At 40.3% G+C, this 15,485-nt stretch overlaps 1 protein-coding gene across 1 annotated transcript; it reads right to left on the reverse strand.

The window, feature by feature from the left end:
• Window positions 1–7,040: 7,040 nt before the first annotated feature.
• Window positions 7,041–14,995, reverse strand: AMD1 (adenosylmethionine decarboxylase 1). Its single transcript, XM_009644738.2, has 8 exons — window positions 14,526–14,995; window positions 12,853–12,979; window positions 12,247–12,349; window positions 11,350–11,392; window positions 11,109–11,253; window positions 9,980–10,072; window positions 9,746–9,901; window positions 7,041–9,205 (listed from the first exon to the last, which is right to left on the reverse strand). The coding sequence occupies exons 2-8, from the start codon at window positions 12,967–12,969 to the stop codon at window positions 9,065–9,067; spliced, it is 798 nt and encodes a 265-aa protein (XP_009643033.1). The 5' UTR covers window positions 12,970–12,979; window positions 14,526–14,995; the 3' UTR covers window positions 7,041–9,064.
• Window positions 14,996–15,485: the final 490 nt, after the last annotated feature.

A 15,485-nucleotide genomic window follows, 5' to 3' on the forward strand; every position in this document is an offset into this window, starting at 1 on the left:
TTTGAGGATGCTTATCAGTGCAGTGAAATCCTGCATGTCTTTTGGATTGTACGGCAGCTTGTACTTACGCTTTGTGCTGCGTCGTTCCTCAGCAGCTTGGCTGCGCTCAGCGTGTTCTTTAAGGGGGAGACACGTGTCGTATTTGTATTCTCACCGGCGTACAAGCAACCATTCCTCAGATCCCTATGGGATCCCTGTGGTGGTGTCAGAAGGAAAGATCCAGAATCTGCAAAAAGGCCCTAATCTCAAACCTTCCCATTCCATCCCAGGGTGCATGAAAATGTATCTTTCTGCAGAAGGACAGAGGTCCATGGAGAAATTGTAGGGGACGTGTGATTCCTGTCTCAGCACTCAGGCTCGACTGCTACAGGGCAATTTGGTTAGAGTTGCAGATACAGCGATCAAAATAATTTAGAGTGCCTTCAGAGTCTTGAACCATCTTGAAAATCAAGGATTGCAAAATAAAAGAACTCAAAGAACTGTTACAAAAATTATATTCTAGAATTGTTTATATTTTGTGTTTGTTTATAGCTTGCATATTTATATATATATACAGGTGTATGTTTGTTTTGTATCTAAAATATGTATTACATGTGGAAGAGAGATTGTATTAACTTCTTGAGTCATTGCATAAACTGAAAAAAAAGATTATTTTGAGAGATTTCGTATGAACCAACCATCTGTTTCTGTAACCATCTATTTTTTGTGATTTAATTCTTTTTCCCAAATCTTTCCAATTCCCCAGGGTTTTGTATACAGTATTGCAAAAACCAGTATACAGAGTCCTGCTTCTCTGAACACAGAAGGAATCGAGCAGACACTTAACCTTGCTCAGAGCTTCCACTCTTTTTCAGTTAGCGCTCAACCTAAGTTTTATCAATACGGGGGTTTTTTGGTGGTTTTTTTTTTTTTTAGAGGCGCATTATCAGCCCTCCCGTGACTGAGGCCGGCTCTCTGTTCCTTCCGTTTGATATCCCTGTGTTAGATCTCCTCTAACAAACATGCACACATAAACACACAGTAGCACGATTCTCCAGCGTATAAAGAAGTATGTTTATGTTATATAAGATGAAGCACTCTCCTGCCTCTGCTCGATTGAGATCTTCAAGATCAGGAAACAGATGTAATCTATAGGTCAGCTTTTACACTAACATCCCCTAGTCAAGCTTTATTACTGTAAGAAACTGAGAAGTGGCTCGATGAGATGGCAGTTGCCCAAATTTAGTAAGAATAACTAGGATTACGATTCTTTAAAGGAGTTAGGACAATTTTCTGAAAGCTGGTTTAAACATGTGGTTTCTCTGTGCCTCCATAGTATCTTCTTCCGAAAAATAAACCCAGCCAGCTTTCTCCAGTAGCTGATTCATTTCCCACCTAACTGCTCGACCCAGTAACATGAGGAGTTGAAGAGAAAAATCACTGGTTTGTAACTTCTTGTCTGCTGAGGCCTTCTGGGTGGCCTGCATAATTTAAATATTTCAGGAATGAAGCATTTAAGAGATTACGATGTTAAGAGAGCAGGTAATCAGAAAACATATCTTTCTGTTATGTAGCAGCCCATTAAATGGAAGAGTTGAAAGGCACAAATATAAATTGTTCAGCTTTTCCGTGTCATGGCACTTAACAGCAGAGTACGGCTGCAAATAAACTTTTACCAAGCTTCAAACTAGAATATTAAAACCTATGAATTTACAGCTGATTATCTACCTAAAAACAGTGACAGCCCAACCAAACAAATTAAATACTAACATTAAACCCAACAGCAATCCTAGAAGGCTACAGACAATTCCAACAATGGCTGTTTGTTTGTTTTACTGTTTTCACTACTCCTGTCAGCTTCATGCTCAGCATCCATCAGCTGCAGGTACCGCAGCTCCAGCAATTGCACCTGGAAGCCTTTGTAGCTTTGCCTTGTTCTTGCGTGTGCCAGTTTTCACTACAGCATGCGAGGGAAAATACACCTTCTGGAACCGGAATGAGTCATCTTTATCTTGTTTTTCTAGTTTCCCCCCCCCGCCGTAATATTATATTTACAACAGTTTGGGGGAATAAATAAATTAGGTCTTTATTTAAATCAGCAACTCTGTCACTACTTTTTTGGTTTATATCAGGTTTTTGATCTAAATAAAATTTGAGAATTAAGAGAGTATAAAGTGTTTGTTCTTCAGATAAGGAAACCCCCAAAATTCTGCACTGAGTATGTCTGTAAGAACCCTTAAAGCTGGCAAACACGGACTATGGGAGAGATGGCTTGGACAGAGGGTCCTATCTATAACCTAGCTAATAATGTGGCTGTAGGCAATGCGCAGCACATACATAAAGAACACAAATCTCCAAGTCTCATCAAATGAACATACAATGAGTACTCCTCACCAGGAGTGCCTTACAGGATATTGTAACAGTACTGGAAATGCTTTAATAACCAAATAAAACCATCGCCTTCCCTCTCCTCTCAGATAATGTATCAGCACCATCTTTGCTTTAGAACGGCATCATGAAATAAAAACAGGAGAGACACATCTTGAACAAAAAGACAGTGAGCTTGGGGAGGGGGATTCCCATTAGAGAAGAGCCCTCAGGGGCTTAGTTCCTCTAGTGAGTTTTCAGTTTCATCCTGAAATAGCATGGAACATGCACATTATGCTGGAACAGCTGAGAAGGAAGCATGTGGTTAAGTACTTCAGTCTAGTTTTATCTACCTTTTTGTAAGCTGGATTCTAACTTCCTAATTGGAAATCTGACCTTGCAGTTGGCTAAACGTTTTCTAACCCTTAAGATCATGAGTCTAGCGAAGCTGACAGATACACTGTAAGCTCGTCTTTGAAAAAAAACAGTCCAGATTTAGGGATCGGAGATGGCTGTAAAGCTGCAGTGGCTGCTGCGTTGGTGGAGCCGTCACACAGTGCATTTCAAAGACCAACCTCTGGCAGGCACAGAGGCCAGCACCTCCTCTGGAAGGCGCCATACTGCTCTCAGTTTATGAGCAAGAAAAATGGACTTGGAACATTTTGTCGTTCCGTCACATCTGTGTAACTCCTGCCCACAGCAGGGCTGCACGCAGGGAAGAGGATGGCATTTAGCCCCCTTACTGCCGATACCACTCTGTTCACTCCTGCCGGTTTTCTCTTTTTGTAGCTTTGTTGGTGCAGCATTTTTAACAGTGGGAAACAAGTACTAAAGCCTTACCTTTGCCCATGAAGTAAGACAATGAAATTTAATAGATGGGAATTAAACCAGTGGAGTCAGAACTGCTACGGCTACTTTATGAACTCAAACCAGAACTTTGCACCTTTCTAACGCACAGGCACATATCAATGTATCTGCAGTTGTAAAGCTGTGATCCATTTGAATAATAATTTCCTTTTAATTGTGAAACAAGAACAGAATCACATTATAACCGAAGTATGTTCTCAGAAGCATGAGATCTAATATGCAATTGCGTAACAGCTATGCAGTCTGCATAACTACCTTCATCATGTCAGTGGCCTAATAGAAACATGTAAGCAGGCACAGATTTAATAATAATGCTATCGGTTTATTCACTCTCAAAGTCAAAAAGCGATGTTTAGGGAAGTTCGTTCCAAAGTCCCCTCGCATTTCTGAATTAGTTGCTAAAGATGATCTTACTCAAAAAGCACCATTACTTTTGACACCAATGTGAAATCTGGAAAGTGTTCTTGAGGGCTGTAGCACTGAGTTACAATTCCAGTATGGAACACCACTCCAAGTCATTCCATTGAGCTCCCTGGGATTGAATTTACAAGAGTAAATACTCATTGCCATTCACTGCTCAATGTCCCATCCCTTCCCCTTTAATCAACATCAGTGTAAGCCGGGAGTTAAACAAGGGCATGATTTCATAGAGAGTACTCTGAGCTACCCAAGACTCTAAATGCAACTGTTTAAAAAGGGTTGGTGTGTTGGTTTTTTGGGGTTTTTTTTGGGTTTTTTTGGTTTGTTTTTTTTTTTTTCAAAATGCCAGTTTGTTACAGAGAATGTAAAATTTCTATCAAGATACAGCGCTCAGGCAGCTGCAGAAGCAAGATTCTCAAGGGCCTGCCTTTTTTTTTTTTAAAAAAAATATAACAGCAGCTCTGGTATTGTAAATACAGTGCAGACCAAGAAATAGAAGAAAATTGAACAGTTAACTTGAAATTTGGCTAAACCTCATTTACAGCAGTGCTTCCTTGTGGGCATGAAGTATACAAACAGTAAATGTTATGAGCAGTTTTTACCCTAGTCTGATCCTCCCCAAACAGCCGAGGCCTGCCCGAACGGTAACTGATGCACACAGTTACCCCATGGACTCCACCACAGCACGAGATGAAGCAGGGGGAAAGAGGGCAAGTGTCACTTAACCTAAACACATAATGAAAGTCCAATGGAACAAACTGTCATGAAATGCCTGTCCTGGTAGCTTTCTAATGACAGGCGTCATTTCTAATGCTCGCCTGTAGGTAGTCACAGTGCAGCTGTGCCAGCATTTCAAACTGGAGCATTTTTTACTTGAGAGTATTTAAGAACATGCATTCCTTTACACATGAACCCTGCTTGCTGAGCTCCATCTAGCCAAGTCAGAGCAGTTCCTCAGTTGTTCATTAACTTTTCTACTGAATTGTCATTACTGCAGCCACTTGGGAGCTTAATAGGTCAGCACTGAGCCATCCTGTTCTTTCTAGGCTCCAGCCACAGGCTCTGCTTTAACACGTCATCAAGCTTCACACTATACCTAACCCATTTGGAAGCAGGTTTTTTTCCATCTCTAATGTAATTTTGGCTGCGCAGTTTGGGAGAGCTCAACACTCTGGAGCACGTCCTCAGCACCGTTTTCAAAGCTCGTGGCCTTCGGATATTAGTGGTGTTTTAGGACTATCACTAGGGAAACCCAAGTTCACACACCCCAGCTGGGAAGCTTCAACCTTTCTCTGCCAACACACAACCCTGCGCTACCAAAGCAGCAGCCAGAACCTGTTCCTAGAGTTATTCTGCACTCAGATCCGAGTACCAGAGCAGATTAATCTCTTTGGCACCAACACAGCACAGCAGAGGCCCAGGACCGAAACCCGGTGCCACTGAATGCCTGTTCAAATGGCTCGATACCAGCAATGGTGCCAGCAGCTCCATTTCCACCCTGTGCCGCAATTACACTGGGGTGCCCAGGGCAGCCTTGCCCTCCTGCCTGAACTCATCCCGCTATCTGCAGCCCCCCCACCCCTCCAGTCTCAGACAAGACTTCCAGCTTTGCAACAAGCAGCATCACCTTCATCCCTCAGACTTTCAGCCGCTCCCATTAGCTTGGAAGCTAGTCTCTTTTTCTTGGGACACTGTGGCCCCAGCACTCATCACTCCAGACCGAGCTCAAATGTGGGAAGTCCACAAGAAGCAGAAGGAAGGACAGGCTACCAAGGGGAAACAAAAAGCACTTCTCAGGCACACAGAGATAAAACTAGAACGGCCAAGTTCAGTTTTAAAACTGCTGAATCAAGCAGGTGACCCAGCACCAGGAAAAATCCCCGCTATGCTCAACACCACCTCCTGAACCTCAGCCATCACCAAGACCATCTCCTCTCAAAGCACACAGGATGTTGCTCAGAGTAGTAGAGTTTGTGGAGTGAGATGTGCCCCCTACGCTACAGGTACCATCATGTTAAAGACTATTAAAGCTGGACCTCACAAACCACAAGACTGGACAGGATTCACCTGACAGCAGGAGATCTGCAGAAAGTCCTTCCCACCCCTTCACAGTGGTTATTCCATGGTTATTCCATTCCATTCACAGAAGGTTAAATGGCCACGTGGCCTTGCAGCCAGTTCCGTTTCCTCCACTGGTTTACAAGAAATACAGACATCTAACCCAGCCAATGACTACAGCAAGCTTTGCATTTGTGTCACTGTAAACAGACAGAATTACGTAGATACCATATTCTCCTGCCAGTTACCAGCACCATTTACAAGAGAGAAGGGCTAGTGTAAAGGCACGTTATTGAAGAACACTCCTGAGATTAAAAATGTGATGACAAGTAATTTTACAGTAAACCTGCAAGCTTCAGGCAAAGTGAGTTAAAACAGAAAAACATTAAGATGAATCTTCAGTTTTGTGGAGGTCAGTCTAGAAAACAGTTCTTCAGAGGTTGGTTACTGCTAACTTGCCATAGCCAAGACTGTGCATTCGACAGGATCGCTTGATGCTGTAAGCTGGAATTTCTTCTTTTCCTCAAGACTTTGCTGGGCATTTTCAACAGCATTAAGTGCTTGAAATAACTAGGAGAAGTTACATAGTAACAGCCAAAGTACAACTAGAGAAGTCTAGCATCACAGAATAGGGTCTGCATGACTAAGGACACCTGTATTCAGATATGAAAGATTTAAAGGTACTAGGCCTTCAACACTAATGCAAGTTTTCCCTACTTAGGTGACTCTGGGGGTATCAGCCTTGTCAGAGCTTTGCAGGTACAGTTAAGCTGCAGCTGCTGTTCCCATAGGACTGCTCACATGGAATCAAGGAGGTTTCAGTTATATTGGTTATATATTCTATGGTTGCATCTGCTTAACATGGACATTCCCAGCCACTAGCCTCTGGTCTACTTTACTACCCAGATTAGGTACCTGCTTACTTTAGGAGACAAACTTCACTTTGAGCTCTCAAAGTCAGTCTAAGCTTAAGTACAATGAACATATGCCAGAGTTTGCTACTTAAGACCAGCAGAAGTTGTCTTAATTCATAGTAGTATTTTGAATATTTAATGCTGAGGAAAAAATACCAGTTAGATGATAGACAGCAGATCTCAAATCTTTGTGTGTTCACTTAGACAAGCATTTTTAGCCTCAAGAAAAGCATAACATTTTCATCTGGCTTCCTTTGGCATGCTCTTTCATTTTAAACTACTAATGTGTTAACAGTTGAGATGCGTCCCCTACAAGGGCAAAGTAAATTTCAAGTAATTTAGGACAAGAAACACAAATCTGTTTCAGAATTAAGCCATGTGATACCAAAAAAGCATGAAGAGTGTGAAGGGTAGAATCGCTGGATCATCACTACAAACAATTTAAGCGAACTTTTATTGAAGCATTAAGTTGTGGTACAGATATTTTTAAATGATCAAAGTCTAACACCACAGAAATTATAAACACCATACTCCCCCCCCATCCTGATCACCCTAGATAGTTCAATAATCCATTCAATAGCTTTCATTTTTATAGCCGAGGCTTATGCTTCTATTTGTAAAATGCGTATTTTGGTATTACTTGAAAAGGGATCTTCAGTCTACTTAAAGGACCTCAAGCCAACAAATGTCAGGTCAGTTGGGACAATGTTTAAGAACAAAAAAAAACCCACCGAAATATTGGTCCTCGATATTAACACCAAAAAGCATTAGTGCCATTTACAGCATGTAATTGATAACATTGGTAAAGAACATCAACAATATGCTTAAAATAAAAAATTCAAAATGTTCCAACCACTTGATTTCTAACCAAGCAGACTTCACTTTAGAAGCACTGAAAAAGTGCTTCATTTATAAATACGGAAGGAACAAAAAAACCATTGCGTCAAACCAGAAAGAGTCAAAACATTGCAAGGACAAGGGGGGCAGGGGAAAAAAATCTCAATTTCGCAGTTAACACACTGGTCTCACAGCTGTGAAAATCCCAGTATTTGCAAACATAGCTGAAAGCGTGCCAGCTCTTTAAAGCCTGCATTTTAGTCAATACCCATTAAAGTGACTTTGAATTACACACTTATTCATGTTCTACGAATAGCATTCTACTTCACTGCTGTCCAGGTGTCCCAGACAGTTCTTGTTCTATGCCTTCACTTAATGCCCTCAAGTCACAGTAAGAGGAACCACCTTAGTAAGTAGGAGGAAAAAACAGATGAAGTCACAACACTCAAATACAACATAAGTCACATGCACAACAATGTCACAGGACTGTCACAAGATAGAGGCATTAGCTTTGCTTGGAACAACAAAATGAAGTGACACTGGACCAGTTTAGAAGCACTCTTTACAGTTGGAAGTGGTAGGTCACAGGTGTTACTGAGAATAATCCAAACCAATCAACACACCCAGCCCAGCAAATTCCACTCCTTCACTAGGATCTACCTGCCAGTGCTCAGGAGCACCAGCTTCTTAGTCTGACCTAACTGGTGATTAGGAACAAAAACATCTGGTGCCAATATGAACTTGCACTTTGCAAAGCTGTTATATAACTATGCCAAAGCACTCGCATCCTGACTCAGCCCTTCCCCTCTATCACGACTCAGACCTTCTTCAAATTCTGCCATTGTGCAGCAGTGTGACAGCCCGGGGATGTGGACAGATAAACGAGCATTAAGGTAAGATGAAGCTTCACCTGCAGTAGTACCAATACCCAAGTTTCTAAAGGGAAAAAGACCAATACATTAGCCCAGTGCTACTGCATAGCTGAGCAAATTCCTATAAGCTTGAGTAGAGCATGAAAAGTCAGTCGGATTTAAAAATAAACCAACCACCACCTGTAGTAGTAAAACAATTTGTAACTGTTTTAAGAACTTTCTCCATACATGAAAATGTTAATTAGGAATCAGTTTCATTAGAAATCATACAAGTTTGTCAAAAACTGTTTTAGACTGAAATCACAACATAGATGAAAAAAAGAGTGACATTTAACAGAGAACTGTCCCCAGTGAATAGGTTGAGGCTCAAGTCTAATGAGGACGAAAGCCTTGTCTGTGGGGAATTTTTGGTGATACCTGGAGAAAAACTATACTGTGTGTAATTCTACCTGAATCATTTTTACAAGTGTTGTAAAGTTTCATACAGTAAGATTTTTCTACATGCACTTCAATTTCACAGCAAGAGTGGCATAGAGTACCTAAACACAGAAGAGAGCATTCATGCAAGATACCTAACTCCTTGATATAATAATGCATACAATTCAAAATGGTTATACTATGATTACACCTAGGGCTTTCCACAACTACAAGGTGGTGGGAGTGGAAAGCATGGCCCCCTGAATCATTAACTAGAAAGCAACCACCACCTTCTATATGGGATTTCTTTTTGCGCTTTTTCTTCATTCTTAATCAACTGTGCTGTTGCTGGCGATTCTTTGTGAAACTGGTAAAAACAAAATTATAATCACTGAATTGGGCAATCTGGTGATCAAGACGTTTAAACCCTTCAATCTTCTGGGCAGAAGAAAACACCGTACGACATTTAGAGCTCTAGAAAACAAAAAAGTGAAATTTACTTTTTTCAACTTAGCATTTAAAGACAGACTAGCACAATATCTATTTAGTGTGGTTCTTGTGACATGGTTACCAACATGCTCCACACCCATGCCTGACAGTGCTGCAGGATGTTTCAATCCCAAGCAGCAGCTCTGAGACCCGTGTGAGATACTGCTTTTTCCTGTGCATCATTAGCTGGCAGCCTCACCATTAACAGCAGCGCTTCACAACTGACAGCTGCAGCCAAATCCAGAAAAACGCCAAAGCAAGAAATTACGCCTCTACAGAGCTGCCTGAGAAGTCACTGGAATACTGAGATTGGGCTGCTGCCTTATCTTAGTATTTCCTAAGTTTTCTGGAGATCAGATTTAGTGCACGCCAAAGCAATACTGAAGGTATTTAATTTCCAAAGAAACTACCATCCAAACAGAAGCAAGCTGGAAGCTACTAACGCCCCAGTAAACATCTCTAGCCTTGCTTTGTTTATGTCTACATGCATTTCAGGAGCTGACCAGCTAATCCAAGAAAACTCACCTGATTAACAAAGAGGGTTGTCACAAATTTTCCTGGCTTGAAGACCTCTACAACTTTTCTGATCAGGTCATCATAAGAGGTCTGACTTATGTTTGTTTCAAAACTAACGTAAGAGAACTCTGGTTCTGGAGTGATGTGAATAGTCCAGTAAGTTCCCTGGAAAAAAGAAATATTGTTACTGCCAAATAATTACTATTTATTTGAACATCAATTATCATTAAGTGTAAAACTTACATCCGATTTCATCCCATTCATTGAATACCCACAAGGATTGAACATTGTAGCATCAATAACAGAACCTGGTATCAGGTCACGAATTCCACTCATCTGAAACAGAAGTTAAAATTGCACCACTCAGTTTATCATGCATCCTCATGCTTGTTTAGATTTAACTCAAAAGCAGAATAAACACCGTCTTACGGGACAGGACACCAAACTTCTCCCAAAACCCAGCCAGTCTGATAATCTGTACCACTGCAGATGAACTTGCTCTGCATCCTGTCACTTATCAAATAAGTGTATGAGTGCCAAGTTGCATCCAAGTTACCAGATAACTTGGCTTCTTACAGAACCAAGCTGCATAACTCCAAGACAAAGGAACATCTTAGAAATCTAATCCATAATTGCTTCTGCGGAGCTCCCATCCAACCAGTTTCCACAAAGTCAAGGCTGTTTACATTTACTCCATAGTGAGAACATCCTACTTTACACTCTAGAATGAAGCGCAATCCCAAGCACTTTTATTTCCCACACAGTATTTGTGCTACAGCCAAATCTCAATAGCAAATACAGTGTGAGAATCAAAGCCTAAGATGGAAAAGCAGATGAAGTCAATGTACTTGTCAGAGAAACTTGTTCATGTCACAGGACTTTCCCATTTGGAAAAAGAAGGTAAGGAGGCAAAACCATCAAGTTATGCTCAGACCTCAAATCCACCTGAAACTATCCCCCTGAAACTATCCAAATGGCTCCATGATTTAACCTTAATTTTGATACCTAGATTCCCTTGGCATTCATTATCTTCAGTCTAAGTCTCACTCCTCGAAATCTCCATCCTTCAGTGGAAGTTACTCAATTGTGGTTTTATTCCTATTCCTCCATTTTTCAGAGGATAAACTTCCAATCACCCAAAGCACTGCAGATTGCTCCTTTCAATAGATTAAAGCAGGGGCATTGAAAACGTGAAGTTATATTCCCAAAAGCATTCTAGAGTTAAATGCATTTTGCCCTCAAAACATTATCCTTACATTTTCTATGAGATCTTTCCTACCAAAAATAAGCTTTATATTAAATGGTAAGTGAAGCAATTTTGTTGCTCAATTTCTACCATTCCCCAAAATGTTTAGTTCTCAAGCAAACATACACGAGTGACATCATTTGCAGTAACACCATCTTTCATGTAGAACTGGTCCATAACTACTGGGTCAAGCTCACTCATCAGAATTTCCAGTGTCTGATCAGGCTGATTGGATATCCGACTCTCTGGGAAATCCAGGGTGTACAGGTACCTATATAAAACAAAAATCACTTATGTAATAAATACTAGCAGCACCAAATTAAGTTTCACTGCGAGCCAGAAGGCGCCGAAGTCTTCACATACATACCAGCAATCAGAATTCATACGCCCCATGCAATAAGCTGCTCCATCTGACAAGATAAAAAGTCTCCGGTTAATGTACCATAGCTGATCCTTTATGTAAAAGATTAGCTTCATTTGTATATATAAAGATAGTAGAAGTCTCTCACAGAATACCAAGAGCTTCACTGATACAGTCAGCATCTGTATCAAATAAGCAGGCATTTAACTTCAGGAATGTAAAGCCAATAATCAGAAGAACAGGCTCCCTCAGAAGGTGGTCCAGACACCCCAGTTCAGAGCCTACTAGCAGGAAATTCAGTTACAGCTTTAGCTACACACAGACAGAAACCCTGGTACTCTTAATTATCTATTTAATCAATTTATGATTAGCATTTATTTTCAAATAACTCACAGAAGTACTACAGCTTCCATGTTCCTTCAAAAAACTTTTCTGCCAGTAGTTAAAATTCAAGGTTATTCTTGTAGGGTTTAGATTTTAAGTGTTTGAATTCAACCTTTAGTGCAGTGACTTTTTGGAGAAAAGCTTACATTTTTCTTCAGTGTATTAGTTACATCAAATTACTATTCCACCTTTTTAAGAAGGCTTTTGAGGTTAGTGACAGCTGGATTCTGCAGACTGAATTACTACACTCCATTTGGAAATCTGAAGATTACCTCAGTTACAAAGTGTTAAGTGTCAAGCTTGGTATGACTTAAATTTTGGTCTTGACAAATTAGCATCAGAAATTCAGAAAATAAGTATTTAGTTTTTTTATTTTTATGCAGACAAAGCTTGTGCTGGCTACAGCTCTGCAAGGCCTGCTGAATGAATGGCCTGGCAGCTTGTATGTAGCATACCACTTGTTGCTCCTCGCCTCACATCAACACTTCACACAAGCTGTGCAACTCTGCCGGAACTTACTTGGGAAAATTTCATTAAGAAACTCTACTTCTTCCTGGAAATTCCTATGTGGGTACTCCTGGTGGGAAGGCTTCATGAAATTCTTACGTGAATAAAAGAAGCTCTGAAAAAATAAAGGTGCATCTTAGATATATTCAGTATCTGTCCACCTTGAACCTAAAAATCTAGAAAAATGCAAGCATTTAGTATAAGCCTTCACAGGACCCTAGTTTTCATTGTCAAAACACTGCTACCTATTTCCAATTTCAGAGGTATGTGGTTATTCCTAGCTTAATTTGTAAGCTACAGGAGGCAGCTCACTTCCAAATTTGCATTCCACAAGAAAATATTAGTAACTTCAGTGCTGACATGGGCAGGGAATTCTTTTGCCCTTAAGTAACCTTAATACAGCATAATAGCATTTTAAGTTAGCATCCTTAAGAGGCAAATAGAAGGCTAAATCCTACACCAGACCAACCAGTCTTATATAACAACCTTCCCATTACAAGAGACATACATAAATGGCAAAGGAAGTTTCAAAATATTTAATAAAATCAGTGGGTTTGAAATATTAGTAAAAAGCTTTTTGTACATTCGAAGGGAGATGCAGCATTTCTGGCACCTTACCTGAATTGAGTCAAACCCACTGTACTCCCTAGCAAGCTCCAACAGGGGAACCAGTGCTTGCAGTAAGAGGGTGGTACCACACGTCTTCAAAATGAAACGTCTCTTGGAGACAAACATGCTACTCTCACTGTAAAAAAAAAAAAGTGTCACAAATACACTAAGTGCCCTATATTAAACAAGCAGGGAGAGAATGGTTAGATCTTGGTTCTTATCCCAACCAAATGCATTACTGTAAGTGAACATTCAGCATATGGTACATAAACATGCTTGGCAAATGGATCAAACCAATAGATTTCAGCTAATATTTGAGAGCTGTTACAACTTCCCAAAACAAATACCTGCTGCAAGCGTGATATTGGACAGCTACCACACTACAGGAAGAGGTGCTACATGCATTTCATATCCTCAATCTGTTCACAAAAGGCAAACATGCTGCAAAGTGGGTACACACCACAGACATACAATTTAATTTCTTAACCCAGACACAGAATAGGGTCAAACTTGAAATCTGACTTTCTTGGCTGAAATAAAGCCTACAAGAAAGTCAACTCAAAAAAGGCAAAAGCCCAAACAGAATTTCATAGATTGTCTGGCTGCATCTTCTAGGAAAGCTGACTGCTGGGAAGTGGTAAACCAGCACCTGTCCACAGGAACAGGAAGTCTCATAATGATAGTACAGGCACAGCTATATGATACACCTTATGCATAAGATACAGAAATTAACTATCCATAAACTGTAAGTCAGACACTGAACTACAGTCCCACTGAACTGGAGATTAGCACCGATACTACATCTAGAACACTTAAACATGTAACAAGTATCTTCTCACCAAGTAACGGAACAATGGGCGTAAGTCTACCTTAAATAGCTCCGTTTGGAATGTGGTTGAAGAATTCAAAGTAAAGGTTATACTTTAGCCAGGATACAGTTGTAACTAGTCACATTCTTTTCAGAATTTTGTTTTAAATAGATGAAGCTTGCGAAAACAAGACTTCAGCACAGTTTCTTTGACTAGCTTGCTCTTAGCCCAACCTTGCCCTCAAGGCAAGCCTTTCAGAGTACAAAAGCTTCATTTTTTGTAATCTGAAGTAAAACAGAGAATGTCAATGTGCCTGTAAAGTTCATGTAGAAAGAGCATGAAAGTATTTTGGAAGATGAAAAACACATGGCAAAAGTAGTGTCCTTACAACTAACTGCTGCACAACACAAATTCCAGGATTTCAGGAAAGCTACATTTTTACAGACGTCCTTAGCTCAGCTGCAAGAGTTGTTCCACTTGATTGCATTATCTGGAGTTAGGGCTGACCTACTGATACAGTTTTTGCTGATCTAAAAGTGACACTCAGATGCACTATTCCACTGAAGTAATCCTAAACCTCTTAACTGGGGAGACTTATTTATCCCTGGACAAAATTCAACAATCAGGTGCAGAAACACCACAGCCCTGTCCTTAATCCTTTTAGTTAAAGAAAAAAGAGAAACACTGATAACTATGAAGACATTTCTGGTACTGAACAGAAGCACGACAGTATTATGATTAGCAGACCCTGCAAGTTGTAGTCATGAACAGCAGGATCTTAACCCAAGACTGGATTCTCAGCCAAGAGAATCCCGCATGACAGCTTTAACTTTTTTACCTCTTGCAGACTAAAAGAACAAGCTAGTGGCTTACCTGAGTACATAAGCTTCCTGCTTGTCAGTTTTTGTCACACTTATGATCAAACAATGCACATTCTCCAGAAGTTTGTCCCACTCAATCCTGTGAAGAAATTATAGAAGAGCACAAACAACGGGTTAAACAAACTGAAGCTTTCTAGAGCCCTGGGTAAAAGGTATGGCCCAAGACTACAGCTCACCTTGAGTTGTTGGATCCGAGAGCATGAAAGGCGGGGACTCTATATATAGGAACAGTCTACCATAATACAGTAATATCCTTAGCTCTCAGTGTATAGCTAAGTATTCCTCAGCATCCATCAGTGTAATCTGCTGCACAAGGACCACTGTCAAACAGCAACCCCAAGCTTCTAACTAGGCAAGTCAGGATAACCTTAAGTCCTGCATCCCACACATACCAAGATAAAATTCGTTGTTATAACTTAAGGTATGCTTTAGGTTGAATCTTCATGTACTTCAATCACAGTAGTCATTAGCAGCTACTGCAGTTATAAACCAGCAAGTTAGTATTAACATGACTCTAAGCTGGACAGATAAAACAAGTTCATAACTTGAAAAGCCCTAAAAATTAACATCTCAATGACCTGAATTCCTCTTGGATCAATCAGGACCACGATTGAGAAGACTTCTAGCCAATAGTTTGGAATATTACACTTTCAAGAAAATAAACTGAACTATTTTCATATAGTGCAAGTTGAAGCTACAGTGCTAGATTTCAGTACAGGGGTAGAAGTTTAATATTTCAATTCTTTACCATCATTACTCATTCTACAAAGAAACTAAAAAAAAAATAATCAAAGTGCTCAAATTAAGCCCAAACACTTCCAAGTATGCATGAGAAGTGAAACTTGCAAAAAACTACTTTGGTTGTCACTTCAGTCTTGTGTCTACACCAGATTAGTAGAATCCAATATAGTCAAATTTGCTATAAAGCAGACAGGAATGGATACAGCTTCTT

This window comes from Egretta garzetta, unplaced genomic scaffold (assembly GCF_000687185.1).
Source record: "Egretta garzetta isolate BGI_Z169 unplaced genomic scaffold, ASM68718v1 scaffold138, whole genome shotgun sequence".
Classification (NCBI taxonomy): domain Eukaryota; kingdom Metazoa; phylum Chordata; class Aves; order Pelecaniformes; family Ardeidae; genus Egretta; species Egretta garzetta.

Bases quoted from the DNA above. Each gene is read 5' to 3' on its own strand.
- AMD1 (XM_009644738.2), bottom strand. From the start codon at position 12,969: ATGTTTGTCTCCAAGAGACGTTTCATTTTGAAGACGTGTGGTACCACC. The intron at 9,902-9,979 runs GTAAGTTTTACA...TCTTTTTTCCAG, and splicing joins TGAATGGGATGAAATCGGAT to GGAACTTACTGGACTATTCA. The intron at 9,206-9,745 runs GTGAGTTTTCTT...TTTGTTTTCTAG, and splicing joins CAACCCTCTTTGTTAATCAG to AGCTCTAAATGTCGTACGGT.